Raw genomic sequence first — 22,268 nt, 5'->3', positions numbered from 1 at the left:
CAACTAAAAAGATGTTTCAATATAGTTTGGCTTATAATGGAGACAAGGCTTATTTTTTTTACAATAGGAAAACCTAAAATAAAGGCAGTCAAAAGGAAGTATTATTGACATCATTTCACTTCTTTCCTTGTTGGGCAAAATTCTAAAAGTTAAAATTACAAAGAACGTGAATCTAAAAAGTATGAATTACCCGATCATTCATGAGAAGATCTTTCACAATGAAAGTAGCTACCAAAGATTTCAAAGGAGCAGCAAATTGATCAGGTGCAAGGAGAGCAATATGACCAATAGTAACCAATGGTGTTATGAGATGTTCCAGGTTGCTTGGATCTAGGCTCTTATGCAAAGGCTGAAAATGAGGGAAGAAAAATATATCAACTCTATACATATGCAAATAAACTGTTTACATATTTCATTTTTAAATTACAAAAATTATTAAAATTTTTTTCAATAAATATATATAGTATAAGTAGTAACTCAAGATTACATTTTACATTTATGTATAGGTTATCTATGTCCAGAAGGCATCAGGTTCAAACATTTTCAGTTTTGCCCAATTCACAGTTTAGAGGTAGGGTAAAGAAACATTTCAGCATGGACAATCATTATGAAGCATATGGTTTATGACTATATATATGAATATGTTAGAGACTGCTAGGGCTCACCAATATCCACTTCTCTTCTATTTCCTGGGGATAAGGATGACTCCACTTGCAGTTTCCTGTGCAGTTAGGTGAGGATATATGAATGAGTTCTGGTCAAGGGAGTGGGAGTAAAATGAAGTATGTCACATATGCACTGAGGTAGGTATGAGCAATGTGTCTTCTCCACAGGCTCTACTCACTGGCTGGCTTAATGCCAAGGATCCCGTGGGATTTAGAGAGAAGTCACTAATCAGAATGGGTCTGTGTCTCTAAGTCACTGATTAGAGGGTTATTCAAATACCCACTGGGCTTTTCAGAAGCAAGAAATGAGCTTTTACTATGTCTAGTCACTTTAATTTGGGGAATCTTCATTATAGCATCAAATATTAAATATCTTAACAAATAAGATGATTTTTATTATTCTGATAGGAAACCCAACCATTAACATGCATTTTGCCATGACAAATAAAGAAGCTCTTCCTATACTCATCTAAAATGATTATCAGAAATACATTGTTAAGGCTGGGCACAATGGTTCACACCTGTAATCCCAGCACTTTGGGAGGCCGAGGCAGGTGGATCACCTGAGATCAGGAGTTTGAGACCAGCCAGGCCAACATGGTGAAACCCCATCTCCACTAAAAATACAAAAATTAGTCAGGTGTGCTGGCACGCACCTGTAGTTCCAGCTACTCAGGGGGCTGAGGCAGGAGAATCGCTTGAACCCGAAAGGCAGAGGTTGCAGTGAGCAGAGATCACATCACTGCACTCCAGCCTTGACAACACAGTGAGACTCCATCTCAAAAGAAACAAACACTGTGTGAGTGAGTGTGTGCATGTGTGTGTGTGTGTGTGTGTGTGAGAGAGAGAGAGAGAGAGAGAGTGTGCGTACTTTTTAATTTTTGAAATTAGAAGGGTGACTAAAATATTACATTGGCATAAGGGGATAAGGGGGAAGCAAATTTTGTGTGTGTGTGTGCGTGTGTGTGTCTGTGTGTGTGTGTGCATGCACACATATTTATATGCCCTTACTTGTATATGAATAAAATATCTCTAGAAAAGTACATTTAGAAACTAATAACACTGGCTTGGCCTTTGGGAAAGAAAACTAAGTGGCTGGGGATACATCGGGGGATGGGGAACTTTTCACTGTATATTCTTTTTTGCATCCTTCTGATTTTGAAGCAAGTGAATATATTTTCTATTAGACATTTTAATGCCACATTTTAACGAAAAACTGGTGCTCTATTCTCCCACACTGAACACCAAGAATTGTAGGCTTGAAAGGCAAAGCAAAACTGTTCTTTCCCAACACATTAGGGCAATATGAAGCTTCATTTAGTCAAAAATACGTTTAAATGAGTTTACTTCTTGCTTTTCTTGATGACTTCCCTCAATACTTCCATTGCACATCTTGCCAGCTTATTATTCATATTATAAACAAAAAATCATAGTGTAGTTTTTTCAATTAGTATATTTTAAGTTTGATATTTTTACATAATAAAATCATTTCTAAAAAGCAAAATTAATAGCTAGGCCCTAGATTAGTGGAACCTCAAAAAGGCCAGTTATCTCTATGAAACCTTTTCTCAGAAAGCCAGCCAACCACATGCTGTAGTAGGACTACAGAGGTTCTTGTAAAGATAAAACAGCAGATACAATATCAAAATGAAAACAAAACTACTCTGAAATTCAAATAATATCATGGTTACTCTTATCATCACTCTAAGGAACAAAAAGAAGAGCAACCAAGAAAAAAAAAAACTTTCCTGGAAATTAACATCAATTTATTGAAGCCATTCTCATACACAAACACAGACTACAGAAAATACCACTGTCCTCAAATACACAAAAATTAAAATAGATTATTTGCTATCTACAGAAAAGATGGTGTTTAGGAAGATAAACTACTTTTCTTCCTCCTTCAGGTCTTTAACATAATACATGAAAATATGACAAAAATACCATAAGAGTTTCTAAAAAAAGATATTAAGTTTAAGTATTTATGGCAAGGAGATTCAGAATAATTTCTAAATTGTTTTGACTTTACTCAAGGCTCTTCAAGTAAAATTACGAATTAGGATTTTATGAATTTTCTGCTTAGCTTTTATTTGCAATAACAGTATTAGCATTAGGTCCTAATTACAATAGACAGCAATAAAACTGCAATGCCTGGGTCAAGTTTAAAATGTGGAAAAAAACAGCCGAAAATATATATTGAAAAGACACTTTATATCTGACACAAAATTAGGTCAGTCATAAAAGTATAAACTGTATATTGCCAATTAGTATTGATTTACACAACCTTATACTTCAATAGTTTCTCAAACAGAATTCAAATTTTTGATCCTGTAAATTGAGACAATAATCATCTATTACCTACTATCTGTAACTATGATTTTATAATATTACCTGTTAACAAAAAATAGTCTCCAAATCCAAACATATAAAGTAATGTACAAAAATATACAATGCTTGATTTCTGAATCTGAGTTATCATTAAACACCTGAATACTCAGATATTTTTATATTTTAACACTTATCAATGTTGATTTTATTGTTTCAAATTCTGAAAATATATTACAATATAATGCATCACCAAATGTGAACATTCCATAAACTCATCAATATTTGTTTTGTAACTACAATATATGAAACAAGAAAATTTTTTTCTCATTACCTCAAATATCTGTGCAAACTGGGTCTCTTTACTAGAAAATATCGCATGGATACAATGAATGGCATATTTGGCTTGACGGGGGGGTCCTTTTTTAGATTTGTGATGTAAAACAGGAAGCAAGGCTCTATAAAAAAAAAAAAAAATCAAAGAAAAACAAAACAATAAACCAGAAAAATCAAGAAGACTTCTGATAGATATTTTAATATTTGTATTTTTAAGTAATGATTTACAAGGACAAAAAAAAAGTCATCAAGATTTACTCAAATTCACTTTCAAAGGCCTGTGATTTTGCTTTATAAATATTTATATTAAAAATGTAATCCAAATACAAGTGTTATGTTTTTTAGCAATAGCAAATACTAACAAGGCTGGAGACCCACACTCTCCTGTTAATGTCGCTCCTATTAGGCCTTTCTCTTTTACTCTTACTGCTATCATTCCAGCTAAGCTTCTGCCATCCTACACATGTATTAAAAACTGACACTGTTTCTTCTTTCTCAAGTCTCTGCCTCTTCCAATTCACCTTTCATTTTGTGCCAGAATAAGCCACATAAAGGAAAATCTGATTAAACAATGCTTATTAAGCAGTATTACATGCCAGGCACTATTAAAAGGCTCTAATACTTAACTTCATGCTACTAGCATTTTACGGTCAAGATAAATGATAACATATAAATTAACAAAATATATGTTATGTTAAATTGTGAGAACTGCTACAGAGAAAAATTTTTTAAAAGGAGGAGGATAGAGATAGGAAACAGGAAGGAAGGTATAAGAGAATTACAATTTTAAACAGAAGATCTCCCTAATAAACATGTGAGCAGAGTTCTGAGGGAGGTACTGAGTATGTCATGTAGCCACCTGGAAGAACATTGATGCATCATATCATTTTATAACCCAAAAATTTTAAATGAATACTGAATAAAGGAGTTCTTAGTTCAACTATGATACAAACATCTCACAGCAAAAGCAACTTCCATATCTTCCTCATTGCCTGATACTAACCATCGTTCTCAGCAAATTAACAGAGGAACAGTAAACCAAATACCACATGTTCTCACTCATAAGTGAGTGTTGAACAATGAGAACACATGGACACAGGGAAGGGAACATCACACAGCAGTGTCTGTCAGGGGGATGGGAGACAAGGGGAGAGCATTAGGACAAATACCTAATGCATGTGGGCCTTAAAACCTAGATGATGGGTTGATGGGTGCAGCAAACCACCATGGCCATGTGGTATACATGGTATACCTATATTAACAAACCTGCATACTCTACACATGATCCCAGAATCTTGTTTAATTAAAAAAAAAAAAAAAGACATACAAATTACTCTAAAATGTATGAAAAAATGTTTGCCTTCACTCATTGATGCTTCAGATTACAATGGTGTAAAAGACTATTTACTCTCCTGCCTTAAACACCCAGAAGAGAGAAATATGCTAAAAGTTTCAGACACTGTGGAATGGGCAGCAGAGAAATGTTATCCCTAATAAATGAGAAACAAACTAGAAGAGCTTTACACCTGCCCAGCTTACTGCATGGAAGTATTAAATAGTTTCCAGGCTGTAGTACAAGTGACCCAAATAGAGCCTGAGTTGAGGGAGATAAAGATGAGAGTTCAGAGAGGCCAAGGAAGCTCTGATTTCTAGAGCACAATACCAGAAAGGAAGGAGTTACAAAGAGAAAGACAGCGTGAACTCTGCTAATCTGCAGACGCTATCCCTCAGTCTTTGACTGGATAAATGATCCTCACTCGTGTTATGAGGCAAAAACTACCTGAGACCAGGAAAAAGACCATGGAAAGTAAGAGGACAAAAAAGTTCACTCAACATACACAGGGTGGGTAATTACTCATTCCTAACAGTCATAGTAGAAAGCCCTTATAATATACAACCAGGAGAAAAATTACTCAATAGAAATAGACCCAGAAATGACATAAGTGATGGAATTAGTGTAGACATTAAAACAGCTGTTACAAAGATGTTCAAAAAACACTATACTGCACAGACTTAAGAAGGTAGAGTAAATCAGGAATATAGTGCTAGAAATGAAAAATATTTTTAAAAAAGAACACAAACAGAATTACTAAATATAAGAAATAAAACAGAAATAGAAAATAAACTGATGGGATTAAAAGCAGATTATACACTGTAAGAGAAAGGCATCAGTGAACTTGAAGACGTAGCAATAGAAACTATCAAAATAAAATGAGAAAAAGTGGCAAGAAAAAAATAACAACACAGCAGCTGTGCTATATAAGGCAGTATCAAGTAGTCAAAAATATTTGTAATTGGAGCCCCAGAAAACAAGAAGGCAGATGGAGAGAACAGAAAAAAAGTACTCAAAATAATAGTAGCCAATTTTTTTCCAAATCTGATTAAAATAAACTTAGAGATCCAAGAATCTCAATAAATCTCAGGCAGAAAAAAGCTAAAACATTTCAAGGCATATTGTTATTCATTTGGTAAAAATTAATGAATAAAGAAAAATCTTAAAAATAGTGCAAAAAGCATATATAGAGAGAAACAATGATTGATAGAACACTTTTCATCAGAATCTAATGGAGCGATATCTTTTAAATACTAAATGAAAATAAATGTCAACCTAGAATTCTATTCCAAGCAAAATTATCTTTTAAAAATAAGGAGAAAATAAAGATTTTTTCAGACCAAAAAATTAACTATAAGCGGAATTCACTATAAAATTCACTACAAAGAACTATACAGCAAGAAATATTAAAGAGAGTTCTTCCAGAAGAAAAATGATACCAGATGAAAATATGGAGAGACATCCAACAAATGAAAAGAGACAGAAATGGTTATTATGTGTGTAAAAGAAATGTCATTATTAATCTGAGATACAATAGAGTAACAATCTCAAAAACATGGAGTTTATAACATATATAAAAACAAAATATAAGACAACAAAACATAAAAGACTAGAGGAAATAGGCATGGAAGTATAGTGCTGTAAAGTTTTTACACATTAAGTAGTATAATTTTATTAGATGTAGATAAAACAATACTAAAGAGAAAAATCATAATACTTGATTAATCTCAAGGAAAGCAGACCTAAGAGTAAAAGAATACAGAAAAGATGAAAACTATCAAGATGGTAGACTGAAACCCACCATATCAATAATTACAGTTAAGTGTAAATGCTCTAAGCATCCCATTGAAACAGTTTGTCAAATTGAATTAAAAACAACCAAAATGAAAGCAAACAAGGAAACAAAAAACAACAACAGAAAGACAACTAGGACATTTATTTTTAAAAATTACAGGCAGTGGCTGACGCCTGTAATCCCAGCACTTTGGGAGGCCGAGGCAGGCAGATCATGTGAGGTCAGGAGTTTGAGACCAGCCTGGCCAACAACATGGTGAAACCCTGTCTCTACTAAAAATGCAAAAATTAGCTGGGCATGGTGGCAGGCGCCTGTAATCCCAGCTCCTCAGGAGGCTGAGACAGGAGAACGGCTTGAACTCAGAAGGCGGAGGTTGCAGTGAGCCAAGATTACACCATTGCACTCCAGCTTGGGAGACAAGAGTGACACTTTGTCTCAAAAAAATAAAATAAAGTAAAATATATATGTCTTTTTAGGGTCTTGCTCTGTTACCCAGGATGGAATACAGTGGTACAATCATAGCTCACTGCAGCCTGAAACTCCTGGGCTAAAGTGATCCTCCTGCTTCAGATTCTCAAAGCACTGAGATTTACAAGTGTGAGCCACCAAGGCCGGCCACTTTAAATACTAAGTCCCAGGAAGACTAAAAATAGAAAGGAAAAACATATGCCTTACAAACATTAGCACCAAAGAAAAGTACAAATGGCTACACAAAAGCCTGCAGAACAAGGAAGATGACCAGTTAGAAAGAGATATATTTCATAACAACACTGTTTATTGGCAAGGCTGTGGGGTAGCAGACATTATTATATACTGCTAGTGAGAATCCAAACTAGTATAACCACTATGAATAGGAATGCAATAATACCTAGCAAAATTGTATATGCATTTACTCTTCTATTTCTAAGAACTGTTCCCAAAGATATGCATAGGAATGCAATAATACCTAGCAAAATTATATATGCATTTACTCTTTTATTTCTAAGAACTGCTCCCAAAGATAACTGTCAAAAAAACATAAAAGGTGCAAATACAAAGCTATTCACTATAAGACTATAATACTAGAAACAACCCAAATGTCCATAAATAATGAACTGATTAAATAAATTATGATACAACCACACAATAAATGGAGATCTCTCTGTATTTAAATGCAAGATAATTGCGAGTACATGTCATTAAAGAGAAGAAAGGTGGAGAAAAGTATATATAGCACATCTTATCATTCATTTATCAAATGTGCATACATGTACATATACAGACAAATATGGGCATGGAAGGGCACTTTTTTATAAAGTTTATCTATGGGGAAAAATGGAATAGGTTGGAGGATTGTGGAACAGAAGCTGGACTTACTGAAATTTATATTGCTTCCTCTAGGTATTTTTAAAACCGTTTAACATTTCATATAATTAAAAAACAAAATTAAATTTTAAAAGAGCAACCTCTCAAAAAGAATGAAACAAATGAAGAAGGGTATGTATCCATGTGGTAGCATAACCACCCAAAGAAGTATTCCAAATAACTTTAAATGGGAATTTGACTGCAGATCTCTAATATGATACATGCTAAACAAAAAACAGAACTAGCTAAAAAAGTAAACAAATTACTACTTTTAGAAATCATATTGGTGGCGCTATTGCTATTATGAGACTGCTATGGATGTATTATGGGATAAAGCAATTGAGTTATTTTGTAATATTATAGTGTTATAATCCTGTGCCATGAGGGAAAAAAAGAGATACAAACGTAAAATTGAAGTTCAGTAAAAACCCTGTAATCCCAAATTTGAACTGGAAGAATCAGTATAAACAAATATAAATTTCATCTTTCAAAAAAGCTATGTGTACTGAATTATCCTAGAACAACGACTTACACCATTAGCAATTAGTACCCACAGGACTCATGTTGTGATTTATTAATACCATTCCTATTAAAAGGAACCAGAGCCCCTCAGAGAATTGGCCAATTCCAGGTCTGGGACAGAACAAGTACAAGATGGTCTTAGAATAGCTTGTCATACCAAAATGCAAAGAAATTACACAGATTACTGAGACTGTTCCAAAGGAATCAGGGACTAACTTGAAGAGGCTCCCGAGATTATACATGGAATAATCTGGGTATCAACGCATGTGATCACTGTAACTGACTGAAACACAAATATGTGTAAATCCATGAGTTTACTATGATTTTTTTAAAAAACAACAATCACTGGTCACCTTTGAAGGATACCAGTAAACCCAATCTTTATTTTGAACACTACTAAATAACATTCAAAACAAAAAATTCAAGCATTTATCCTGCCTTTCCTAAACCAATATAACATTGGGAAACCAAAGAATAGATAAGAATTTCCTTTTTACAAAAGTATTCAGCTAAGAATTGAAGAAGAATGACAATAAGAATATCAAGACTGATTACTAATATCAATAGATACAAACATCATAAATGAGAGATGGCCAGCTATTAAGCACCTCCTGACAGAAAAGCATACCAATCTTACGAAATAGTCCTGTAAAAATAAAAAAGTTGAACTGGAATCCAATCAGGCATCTGGACTCAATCATCATTTTAGAGAAAATAAATAAATATGGCCAGGCATAATGGCTCACAACTGTAATCCCAGAACTCTGAGAGGTTGAGGTGGGCAGACTGCTTGAGCCCAGTAGTTCAAGACCAGACTGGGCAACAAGGTGAAACTCTGTCTCTACAAAACCACAAAATAAAAATTAGCCAGGCACGGTGACATGCACCTGTAGTCCCAGCTACTCAGGAGGTTGCAGTAGGAGGATTGCTTGAACCAGAGGTCGAGGATGCAGTGAACTGTGATCAGGCCACTGCACTCCAGCCTGGGCAACAGAGCAAGACCCTGTCACAAAAACAACAACAACAACAATAACAAAGAGCAACCTATCAAATTATGTCTAAGAGATACAATTATCAAAAATCAGTTTACGGGAAACTCTTCAAGAGAAACCACCTGATTCCTACTGCAAGCAGAGTGAGAGCTGAAGAGAAAGCCCACAAGAAACAAGATACTTAAAAGACACAGCAACCAATCACAATATATAAACCTTACTTGCATTCTGAATCAAACAATTTTTGAGGAGGGAGGATGGCTCGAGCCCAGGAATTTGAGACCAGCCTTGGCAACATATTAAGACTCCATCTCTACAAGAAGTTTTTAAAAAATTTTTAAAAAAAAAAGGCCAGGTGTGGTGGCATGTGTCTTTGGCTCCAGCTACTGAGAGGCTGAGATGGATCACTTGAGCCCAGAAAATCAAGGTCGCAGTGAGCTATGATTGCACCACTGCACTCAGCCTCGGCAAACAGAGTGAGACCCTGACACAAACAACAAAAACAACAATAATACATTTTTTGAGAAAACCAATTGGATACTAAGTCATTAGTGTTAATTGTGTTTGGGATAAAGATATATAGATGAAACAACAACATCTGAGATTTGCCTTCAAATATAAGGAGAACAGGGAGTGTGTAGAGGCACAGACAAAATAAAACTGGCTGTAAGTTTATTCACTGTTAAAGCTGGTTGGTGAATATATGGGGATTTGCTATAGTATTCTCTCTTCTGTGTAATGTTTGAAATTTTCAATAATAAAACATGGAGAAAAAATTTGTATAACTAAAACACTAATCTTTTTATCTACGATGTGTGGCTTCTTTGTGAAATAAAAGATTATTATTCTGTGGTTACTTCAGTAACTAAACTTCATAGATAAGACCCATCTTCTCACAAATCAGATTCGATAATTCAAACATCCATAATCTCTTTCCTCAATGATTAAGAGAAAAATTATAGTTCATACAAGAAGCAACTTTAGCTGAGATTTTTAAAGATAGTTAAGTGAAACTTTAAGTTCATCCAATGTGTTACATACAGTTATTTTAACAGAAAACAAACTGAAATAATGAACCTAGAGAAAAAACAATTTTTGGAATTCTACAGTCCTAAGTCAATGAAAATAAATAACTACCTTTGCTGACTGTTTTTCCTATTAAAAAGACTTTCTTACTCCTTTATTAAATTAACTTTCTTCCTTCAAGTTTTTTTCCTTGATAACAATCACACAAATATTCAAACTGAAAAGTAAATGAAAACTCTAAAGAAAAAACTCAGCATCTCGCTACCCTAAAACAATACTGTTAACATTTTGATGAACACTCCTAAAATTTCTCTAGACATATTATACACACATTAATAAGTGAGGATATAAAATATATACTGTCTGGAAACGTATTTTTTTCAACCAACAATGTATACAGAACCTGATTTGTCAAATATTGCTAAGCACTATTCTTTTTAACAGTCATATAGCTCTTAGTGTATATATAGTGTATGGCTATATCAAAACTAATCTCATACTGAAAAGTATTTTAGATTTAAAAATTTTTTAAACACCTTAACAATACCATGAATATCTTGTGCTGGTTGTTTACATACTGTCTCTGAGCTTTAAACCTACACTTTCGTAACCTGCTCTGAGATTCTGTAGCTTTAAATCTGCAAACTTCTTTGCTCAGACGCCCTTAAGGGTTTATTTCCTATTAATTTCTTCCACTAAGAGACCCTAGAGCTTCTTTTTTTTTTTTTTTTCTGAGACAGAATCTGGCTCTATGACCCAGGCTGGAATGCAGTGGCATAATCTCAGCTCACTGCAACCTCGCCTCCCGGGTTCAAGCAATTCTCCTGCCTTAGCCTCCCCAGTAGCCAAGATTACAGGCATGTGCCACCAAACACAGCTAATTTTCTGTATTTTTAGTAGAAACGAGATTTCACCCTGTTAGCCAGGATGGCCTCAATCTCCTGACCTCATGATCTGCCTGCCTCGGCCTCCCAAAGTGCTGGGATTACAGGTGTGAGCCATGGCACCTGTGTTAGGCATTCTAAGCAGCAGTTTCACTGCTCCCTAGCAACAGCCAGGCTACACCATACTTTGCTGGTCAGTTGGGTGATAGTGATAAGGCTCCTCCACCTTTTAACACTATTTCTTCCCAATTATCCCACCAGTCCTAGGGGTAGTAGCTGCTTCCACCAATTCATATCTCTGGATTACCAATGTAACTTTTTTCTCTTTTGTCCTTTAAACATATGTATTAATTTGTTTAAAATACAGTCCTGCATCACTTAACAACAGGGATACATTCTGAGAAATGTATCACTGGAGGATTTCACTGTTGTGAGAATATCACAGAGGATACTTACATAAACCTAGATGGTATAGCCTACTACACACCTAGGCTATATGGTATGACCTATCGCTCCTACACTACAAACTTGTACGGCATGTTACTGTACTGAATACTATAGGCAATTATAACACAGTGGTAAATATTTCTACATCTAAACATAGAAAAGTTACTGGAAAATATGGTATAAAAGATAAAAGTGGTACACCTGAATAGTGCAGCTTCATTATAATCTTACAAGACCACCATCACACGTCTGATCTATTGTTAACCAAAACTCTATTATGCAGTATGTGACTTTACCTAGTATAATTTCTGTCTCTCTCACTAGACTCTGAACTACACAATGATTATATGTACATCTTTTCTAATTATCTCTAGGATAAGTTCCTGAAAGCGCAGAGTCAAAAATTATACACATTTTAAGTTTGCATATATTACCACATTACCAACCCAGAAGTACAGCATCATTTTATACTCCCACCAAGAGAGCATTGTTGGAATGCTAACTAACACTGGTTGTATCACATAATTGCTTTTATTTGTAGTTCCTTGATTACATAAGCATCTTTTCATGATTTAGAAGGCTGAGAGGACTTCCTGCTTATAAATTTCCTATTCATTCTCTTTGCTAGTATTCTATGAGATTTATATTTGTTATTCCTTCATTAAGAATCTTTACATAACACATTGTGGCCGGGCGAGGTGATTCACACCCATAATCCCAGCACTTTGGGAAGCCGAGGCAGGCAGATTACTTAGGGCCAGGAGGTCGAGACCAGCCTAGCCCACATAGTAAAATCTGTTCTCTACTAAAAACGCAAAAAAAAAAAAATTGCCAGGGATGGTGGCACACGCCTGTAATCCCAGCTATTTGGGTGGCTGAGGCTATAGTGAGCCAAGAGATCACACCACTACACTCCAGCCTGGGAGACAAAGTAAGACCCTGTCTCCCAAAAAAAAAAAAAAAGTCTTTATACATTGCAGGTGTTAACTTTTTCTAACTAATATATATTGAAAATAGTTTTCCAGCATATTATTTGTGTTTCCAACTTATTTCAAGATTCTGGCTTTTATCTAAATAGTGACTTCTCATCCCCACTAAACTATAAAAGGGCAGAAAGCTTCTTCCTTTCCATCACTTTTATTTCTTATTTTATGTTCTTACATAATTACACTAGCTAATGCTTCCAAAACAATGTTAAACAATAGCAGAGATATTGTGGTTTCTCATCTTGTTCATGATTTTACTGGGAATGCTTCTGGTGTTCTACTACATGATGCTGCCTATTGGTTTCAGAGATATTAATTATGTTATGAAGGTACTTATTTCTATCTTATTAGATTTAATTAGAAACAGACTGATTTTTTTAAAAAAATCAGAAGCCCTTTCAGCAACTAACAAAAATATCTATTGTGTACCCTTTTCCCTACTTATGTAATAAACTGCAAACATGAATAGTAGGCTTACTAATATTATACCAACCCTCTCTGTATACTCCTAAAATTAACCATCTTCGGCCACCACATATTCTCATTTTACTATTTAAATTCTCATTTTGCTAGTATCTTACTTATACAAAAATCATACATTAGTAAGATTTGTCTTAGGGGTTTTTCTTGCGGGGGGGAAGAGGGGCGGAGGTATATCTTTTGTTAGGTTTTAGTATCCTTGTTAGTTATCCTGGCTTTAAAGACAATTAGTGCTTTCTTTGCTATAATCTGAACAATTATAGAAATTAGAATTCCTGGTTTCTTGTATGTAGATTTGAAATATCTCCCTCAAGACACAATTTTCACTGGTGCTTTAATTAGAGAATAATGTCTCAATTTATTTTGTAACTATAGCCTGTTAGGTTTTTGTCTTCCCTTATATTGAGCTTAATTTACTTACATCATTCTTAAAAAAAAAAATCATGTTTTCAAATATATTTACACAGTCATATCTAAAAGTTAAATAACTAGAATAAAATGATAGGTGAAGACAAATCAGAGAGAGACAAACAAAAAGAAAACAAAAGCCAGATTTAGAGGGCATAAGCAAAACTGAATTTCAGACAGAAAAGCACACGACTATGTATGTAGATAGGGTAACCTCATAAAAAAAAAGGGGTGATACATTTACTGAGTCCTGTATAATTAAGAATATCCTTCATTTGCCCCTACTTAAACATAACTAGGGCTGCCTAGGAAATTATTTAGTTATGCTGTTTTTTTCCATCAAAATTCTCCAGCTGTTGAATCATTAACTTCAGAAATTTTATGTGGTTTGAAAAGAAGTCAGCCAGTTTCATTATTTTCCATTGTACTGACCTATTTTTTCTTGATTTTTGTGAAATAACTTTTGCAATCCCTGAATATTTAGCAAACTTCACCAGTATATTTTCCTAAAATGAGTCTTTATCTCCAGATTCATATCAATCATTAAAAACAAATTTATTCTCTTGAATAGCTTCCATTTCCCATTATTCTACTGTTTTCTCCAGAGAAGTCAATTATGTTTTTTCTGCAATTCATTCTCTTTAACTCCATTTTTTTTGCCCAGATTCTCCATATTCTATGTAGATTTCCTCAAGCCAAATCTCTAGCTTACTGATTCCATCTTCCATATTGTTTATTCTGCTCATTGCTACTTATATTACATTTATTCTATAATCAATATCCTTAGCTCTTTTTCATGTATTATCTCATTTTTGTTGTCTCTTTTTTTTTCTCATGTCACTTTCTGTTTATCTTCCTTGGTAGCTTAAATAACTGTCTAACACTTTCTTTTCATACTATAAAAATTCAATTCTAAATATTGCTTATCAGTTACTTTTGAATGCTAAGATATTTACATAGGTATTGTGTTTGTTAACTTGCCTATTTGCATTCTGTCAATTCATCTTGGAGTAAGAAAAATTCTCTCTGGCTTTACTATTTCCCAGATGACTGAACACTTCTCGTAAAAAATTAACATCAAAACTCCCAACTCGGGGAGAGAGATCCAATATGGCTGATCACTAGCAGCTCGGGCTCGTAGTTCCCACTGAAAGCGCAGAGAACGAGAGGACGCCACACTTTCAGACGAATATCTGTTGCTCACGGACCAAGAGATTCTCAGCGGAGGAGCCCCACGGGTCGCCAGGGCGACTCTTGTGGCCGGCGCGACGGTTTTGCTGGCGCCTTAGCACGGCAGTTCTTGGTGCAGAGTCCGGAGATTCCCGGGCAGAAAAGCACCATCAATCTTAACACCGCTGTTTTGGCCGGCGCAGTGGATTGCTCAGATTTCGGCGCTGGGAATCAACAAGTTGGACGTCAGTTCAGAGACCTAGTTAGAAAGTCGGTAATTACAAAGACGACAGAGGAATAAATATATAATGAAGGGAAGAAACCAGCGTAAAAAGGCAGAGAATACTCAAAATCAGAATGCCTCTCCCTCTACAGGGGATCGCAATTCCTCATCAGTAACGGAACAAGGCTTAATGGAGAACGAGTGTGTTCCAGTAACAGAAGCAGGTTTCAAAAGGTGGGTGATAAGAAACTTCTGTGAATTAAAAGAACTTGTTCTAACCCAATGCAAAGAAACTAAGAACCTTGAAAAAAGGTTTGACGAAATGTTAACGAGAATGGACAATTTAGAGAGGAATATAAGTGAATTGATGGAGCTGAAAAACACAACACGAGAACTTCACAAAGTATGCACAAGTTTAAACAGTCGAATTGATCAAGCAGAAAAGATATCAGAAGTCGAGGACCAGCTCAGTGAAATGAAACAAGAAGACAAGATTGGAGAAAAAAGGATAAAAAGGATGAGCAAAGTCTCCAGGAAATATGGGACTATGTGAAAAGACCTAATTTACATTTGATAGGTGTACCTGAATGTGATGAAGAGAATGAATCCAAGTTGGAAGATACTCTTCAGGATATCATTCAGGAAAACTTTCTCAACCTGGCAAGGCAGGGTAATATTCAACTCCAGGTAATACAGAGAACACCACAAAGATATTCTTCAAGAAGACCAACCCCAAGGCACATAATCGCCAGATTTATTAGGGCTGAAATGAAGGAGAAAATACTAAGGGCAGCCACAGAGAAAGGTCAGGTTACCCATAAAGGGAAACCTATTAGACTTACAGGAGATCTCTCAGCAGAAACCCTGCAAGCCAGAAAAGAGTGGGGACCAATATTTAATATCCTCAAAGAAAAGAACTTTCAACCCAGAATTTCATATCCAGCCAAACTAAGCTTTATAATTGAAGGAAAAATTAAATCTTTTGTGAACAAACAAGTACTTAGAGACTTCACCACTACCAGGCCTGCTTTACAAGAGCTTCTGAAAGAAACACTATACATATAAAGGAACAAACAATATCAGCCTTTCCAAAAATATATCAAAAAGCAAAGAGCATTAACACAATGAAAATTTTACACTAACTAATGGGCAAAACAGCCAGCTAGCATCAAATGCCAGTACTAAACTTATATATATTCTAATTGGATAAAAAGCCAAAACCCATCGGTATGCTGCATCCAGACCCATCTCACATGCAGCAATACACAAAGACTCAAAACAAAGAGAAGGAGGAAGATTTATCAACCAAACAGAGTAAAAATAAACAAATAAACAAAAAGCAGGAGATGCAATTCTCGCCTCTGATAAAGTAGACTTTAAAGCAACAAAGAGCAAAAGAGGCAAAGGAGGACATTACATAATGGCAAAAGGATCAATGTTAACAAGAAGAGCTAACGATTTTATAGATCAACGAGACAGAAAATTAACGAGGACATCCAGGACTTGAACTCAGACCCGGAACAAGAAAACTTAATAAACATTTATAGAACTCTCCACTTCAAATACACAAAACATACATTACCACCTCACACCTATTCCAAAAGCGACTACATAATTGGAAGTAAATCACTCCTCAGTAATCACATAGCATTTCATAGGTTTAAATGAAATATTGGTTGGCTGCTTGTTTGTTATTTTCTTCCCTTATTCCTTCCTGTCTACATCAAGTATAATTATTGGTATAAAAGAGGTTTTCAATATCCATTACTAAACTGCATTCTAGCCTGGGCAAGAAAGCAATACTCCCATTCTCTCTCTCTCTCTCTTCCTTTTTCTTCCTCTTCTTCATTCTTTTTTTTCTTTCTTTCTTTCTAAATAAAAAATTAACAAAAAAGTAAAAAAATAAAAAACTCCCAACTCAGGCTATAGTTGCTTCATCAACTGGCTAAGTAGCATAGGAACAAAAGTTAGGAATAAAGGTAGTAAGTCCTTTTTCTCTGTGTAATTTATCTACAAGTTTGTTAAAACTCTTGCCAGGACAGGAACCAGTCACTTGAGCTATGGCTACATCGCATGCTAAGAGAGGACCCTAGGTTTTAGCACATCTAACTACTGTTAGGGGAGCCAGACTCCTGAGTCAGAATGGAACTCATATAACTCATGACAGAACCACCTAACATCATTTTTTGTTTAGTGGGTCAAGTGTTTAATTTTCTTCTTTTCCTGTAAAATCGGTAAAAAGATACTTCCTTCATGATTTTCCTTAGTCTTACCTCATCACTAAGCTTTGCTCTTCCTGGTAAAAAGGGTGACCTAAAGAAAAATAGCATGACCACAAAGTCTCTCCCTAAGTCCTAATACAACTAAAATCAGGTTTTCTTTCTTTCTTTTAGAGTGTGTCCATATAGCAATATCCTCCCTCTAAATTAGCAAATAATAAGACACTTATAATACACTGCCAATACATATCCCTTGTCAGTGTTGTCACATTCGATACAGTCTAAATGGCACATATGGTGCCAATTCTGTCCAGTTTGTCGTAGCGTCTACTTAGATACATTTTTCTTTAGGTTCTTTTTAATTATGTTGATGAATTCAAGGTAAGATAGTTTAATCAACATTCTCTTATCTAAATCATTTTTACTCAAAATCAACTCACCCAATTTAATAATTTAAAACATTAAATCTACATATATAGTTTATCTCCTGGAAGAAATTATTATGAGTTATTTCATCCAGAACAGTGTGTGCACACTGCAGGAATTCAGTATCAGCTGAGTTAATTCTCCTCATGAGAGGTATGTGAAATATATTCAGTATATAAATCAAGTAACTTTAAGTATCTCAGTTCCATATTAAACCAATACATTTTAAAATGCTCCTGTATGTTTTAAAATGTCCACCTTTTGACCTTGTTCTTGTGGTTCTACAAATGTATCAAACAATGTTTCTTTAAAATATAAATGTTACTAGGAAAAACCTCCTAGAATGAAAATAAAAAAACCTCCAGGGAATAAGCCAAACTTGAACTTTGTCAATGCTCTAATTAGAAAAGAAACTGCCATAATGGATATTATACCATAGGCACTGGAGCCAAACAGGCCTAAATTCAAATCCTGGTTCTGTCACTTGCTAGCTATATGACCTGGATCCATTTACCTCTGAACATTAGATTCCTCATTTGGAAAACTAGAATAATAACCACACTTTACTGAATTGTTACAATGTTAAAAAAAAGATAGTATAATAGGTAGGCATTCAGCAAATGGTATATAGTTATATACATTTTATATATAATGGGTATGTATGTATACGTATTACGTATGTGTGAGAAATACACACATATACACACATACAACCAAAGTGATAGCTGATCTGACTAGGAGAGCCACAGCACCATCCAAAGGGAAAGTTATGCTCTGAGATTATTTAAAAATTAAGAAATCGGCTGGGCGCAGTGGCTCATGCCTGTAATCCCAGCACTTTAGGAAGTCGAGGTGGGCAGATCATGAGCAAGACCATGGTAGAACCCCATCTCTACTAAAAAATACAAAAATTAGCTGGGTGTGGTGATGCGTGCCTGTGGTCCCAGCTACTCCAGAGGCTGACGCAGGAGAACTGCTTGAACCCGGGAGGTGGAGGTTGCAGTGAGCCAAGATTGTGCCACTGCACTCCAGCCTGCTGCCTGGCGACAAAACAAGACTCTGTCTCAAAAAAAAAAAATTAAGAAGTCAGGGCCAGGCACAGTAGCTCACACCTGTTAATCCCATTACTTTGGGAGGCCGAGGCAGGCGGATCACTTGAGGCCCAGAGTTTGACACCAGCTGGCCAACATGGTGAAACCCCATCTCTACTAAAAATACAAAAATTAGCCAGGCGTGGTGGCACACACCTGTAATTCCAGCTACTTAAGAGGCTGAGGCAGGAGAATTGCTTGAACCCAGGAGGCGGAAGCTGTAGTGAGCTGAGATCGCACCACAGCACTCTAACCAGGGCAACAGAGTGAGACTCTGTCTCAAAACTTAAAAAAATAACAATAATAATTTAAAAAATTAAGAAGTCAGTTCCAAACAATAAGGTTTCTTACTCTTGCCAGAGAGACTACAGTTATAAAATTTTAATATGTTTCTATTACCATTTAAATAATGCCAGCCAGACATGGTGGCTCACGCCTGTAATCCCAGCACTTTGAGAGGCTGAGGCAGACAGATCACTTGAGGTCAGGAGTTCAAGACCAACCTGGCCAACATGGCAAAACCTTGTTTCTACTAAAAATACAAAAAATTAGGTGGGCGTGGTAGTGGCCACCGGTAATCTCAGCTACTCAGGAGGCTGAGGCAGGACAATCACCTGAACCTGGGAGGTGGAGGTTGCAGTGAGCTGAGATCACACCACACTACACTCAAGTCTGGGCAAAAGAGTAAGACTCCATCTCAAAAATAATAATAATATCACTAACAATAATGACCTTGTCCTATTTATCAGCAGTTTCTACAATTAAGTACACACGAACAGAAAGGTTTAACAAAAACTATACCTGAAACTCTAATAGCAAGCTAGCTTTGCTCCCAGTCTCTTTCTAAGGAAAAGAGCAATAGGCAATTCTTCTGCACGAAAAAGCATGGTACTACAATCACAACTAACCAGGCTAATATTAAGCCAAAAGTGATGAAGTAGAGGTGTAACCAACCACCTATGACTACGGCACTAGCAGAACCACCTATTCCATCTTCTCTCCAAGAACTAGAAGAAGAGATACACATAAAGAAGTAAGCAGTGACATATCAAAAATGAAGATGACTTATTCTTTTGATTATAAAATATTGAACAATGATTATCCCGGTATAACAGCTCAATTCCCAATTATTGGAAATACTGGAACATAGAAAAAACTGCACTGCTGTTAAGACAGTATTCCATGCTTCTCTGTGTCAATTAAAGCACTGCTTCTGAAATTTTTTGTTCCAGTACCCTAAATCAAAGAGGAAACTAAAGAGTATTACAGGTAGTCCTGCTGAAATTCCTTTGAATTTTCCCATTATACCTTAAATTGATGTGAATTGTTGATTCTATGCCATAATATACTAGGGACTATTAAACTGATGCATCAGAAAGATATGCCATGTTTATACCCCACATTCATGAATCTTCTACAATACTAATCAATGCTTTCTCCCAAGAAAGGAGAATCTAAACTGAACATTACAGACTTAAGATAACCTAGACAAGTTTTTCCTTAAAACTTGAAAGATTCCAATTATTACATAAATCAAGAGATAATTTTTACTGATGTCCAGAATATTTATCAAAATAAACTCAACTCACGATCTGATGTGTGGGAAATCCTCTTCAATTCTGCTTCCTGTGTTTTTGAAAATTTGTAGTGCAGCTTCTGCTACTTTCTCATCATCCATTTTCAGACAAGCCAGTAATGATTCAAATGTTTCAGCAGAATGAAATGAGATGGGATGTGTAAATGAGAGTACCTACAAAATGAATCATAAAAATGATTTGTATAACTTTTTCATCTATATAATACAAATCCAAAATATTACATATTATAAATACTATAAATCAAAGTCAATACAAAAATAATCACGTTAATCAAAATCTGAAAGCACTATAAATAAAATTTAAAACAGAAACGTTCCCGTGTAGGAAGACTGTATGATATAAAGAAGTCATTTCTTCCAAAATTAAATTACATGTTAATGTAATTTTAGTCAAAATAATTTGGATTTTGATTATCGTTCAAGTTTTTTGGTGGGGAACGAGAGGAACAAACGGGACATGAAGAGAGAATTTAACAAAACATCTTTCATCTTCCCAATAAAGATCATTAGCAGAGACTAATGATCTATATGACTAAGAATATTTTTGAGAGTAAAGTAGGGAAAGGGGCAAAACACTGACCAGATAGTGAAAAAGTCTATAAAGTTCCAATAACCAAATCACGATGGTACAAACATTAGAATAAACATGAAACAGAAAAAGTAAGACAGTAATAAGGCAGTAAGTAGACTCTAGAATATATAAAAATTTAGATTATATAAATTGTAATAGATTACAAAAGGTCAACAGAAAATAAATAGTCCTGGGAAAACTGAATAGCCATTGGAAGAAAATCAAATTAGGCCCCCTGCTGCCACAATGCACTTTCAAAATAAATTTCAGATGAGTTGTGTTTAAGATTTAAAAAAAACAAAAACACTCTGAACAAAACAGGGTTTTTTAAAACATAAAACAAAAGGAATCAAATGTGGAATGTAAAAAAAAAAAAGCAAGCAGCAGAAAAATATAGTAAGTATAACGCCATATTTGTACATTTCTAAAATAATCAAAATAAGCAACATGTTATTTAGAGATACATACATAGATGATACAACTATAAAGATATTAAAAGAATAATAAATCCAAAATTCAGGACATGATACCTGGTGAGGGGAGGTGAGTAGGTGAGAAAAAAAAACTACTCATGGAACTTGAACAGTATTTTTAATATTTACTTTAATCTGACACTCAATTTAGTTTTCACCTATATTGACTTGGTTACTATACTTCATAATTTACATATAAAAGAATACTTGTTTATACATATATCAAATATGTCCCAGGAAAAAGCAAAGGAAATAAAAAGCTCATTTAAATCAGTTAAAAAAAAACACCAAAAGATAGAGAAGTCAGTAGATGCACGAATAAAGGATAAAAATGATGAATTTACCATAGGGAAAACACAAATTGATAAACATTTGGATGGTGGTCCTCACTAGTATTAAATGTGAAAATTAAAACATTATTTTTGCTTATCAGATTAGCAAATCTTTTAAAAATGGATTATATTCCATTTTTGTGAAGGTTAAGGAGGTGGGTTCCTTCACACACTACTGATGGGAAAAATTTCTCTGTACAGCAATTTAAATATATATTGCTCCAAGAATTTTGAAGGTGGTCACTCTCTTTAATTCAGTAATGCTCTCCTAGTTTTCTAAAAAATAAGACATTACCAAGAGACCTTACATAGAAATATTCGCCTTAGTGCTCTTTGTAAAAATAAAAGTAGAAAAATCAAAATATTCAACAATAGGAAAACACTAGTGATCCAGAGAAAGTAGAGTCCCAGGAGAGTCCCAAAGTAAGGCTTAGCCCACAAGGGTTCTTGGCTCTGCCCAGGAAAGAATTCAAGGGCAAACCAGTGACAGGGTAAAAGAAAACAGCTTTATTGAAGCAGCAATGTTACAGCTCCAGAGGTGTTACAGCTCTATGACTGCTTCTGCAGAGCAGGGCTACCCCATAGGTAGGGTGCAAAGAGTTGCAGCTCAGGGCAGTTTTACA

General features: G+C 35.0%; 1 protein-coding gene across 6 annotated transcripts in view; it reads right to left on the bottom strand.

Annotated features, from left to right (window-relative positions):
• Window positions 1-22,268, bottom strand: part of PDS5B (PDS5 cohesin associated factor B) — a 181,333-nt gene that overhangs the window by 41,242 nt on the left and 117,823 nt on the right. For all 6 annotated transcript variants that reach the window (XM_021669282.2, XM_021669286.2, XM_021669284.2 and 3 more), the window contains exons 19-21: window positions 20,262-20,422; window positions 3,325-3,448; window positions 191-349 (exon numbers count right to left, since the gene is read on the bottom strand). In XM_021669282.2, the coding sequence (XP_021524957.1) occupies window positions 191-349; window positions 3,325-3,448; window positions 20,262-20,422 (444 nt within the window). The remainder of the gene's footprint in view (window positions 1-190; window positions 350-3,324; window positions 3,449-20,261; window positions 20,423-22,268) is intronic.

This window comes from Aotus nancymaae, unplaced genomic scaffold (genome assembly GCF_030222135.1).
Source record: "Aotus nancymaae isolate 86718 unplaced genomic scaffold, 86718_ANA_hifiasm-v0.15.2.pri h1tg000043l, whole genome shotgun sequence".
NCBI lineage: Eukaryota > Metazoa > Chordata > Mammalia > Primates > Aotidae > Aotus > Aotus nancymaae.
The sequence above is the reverse complement of the archived record's forward strand: the minus strand, read 5'-3'. Positions and strand labels throughout refer to the sequence as shown.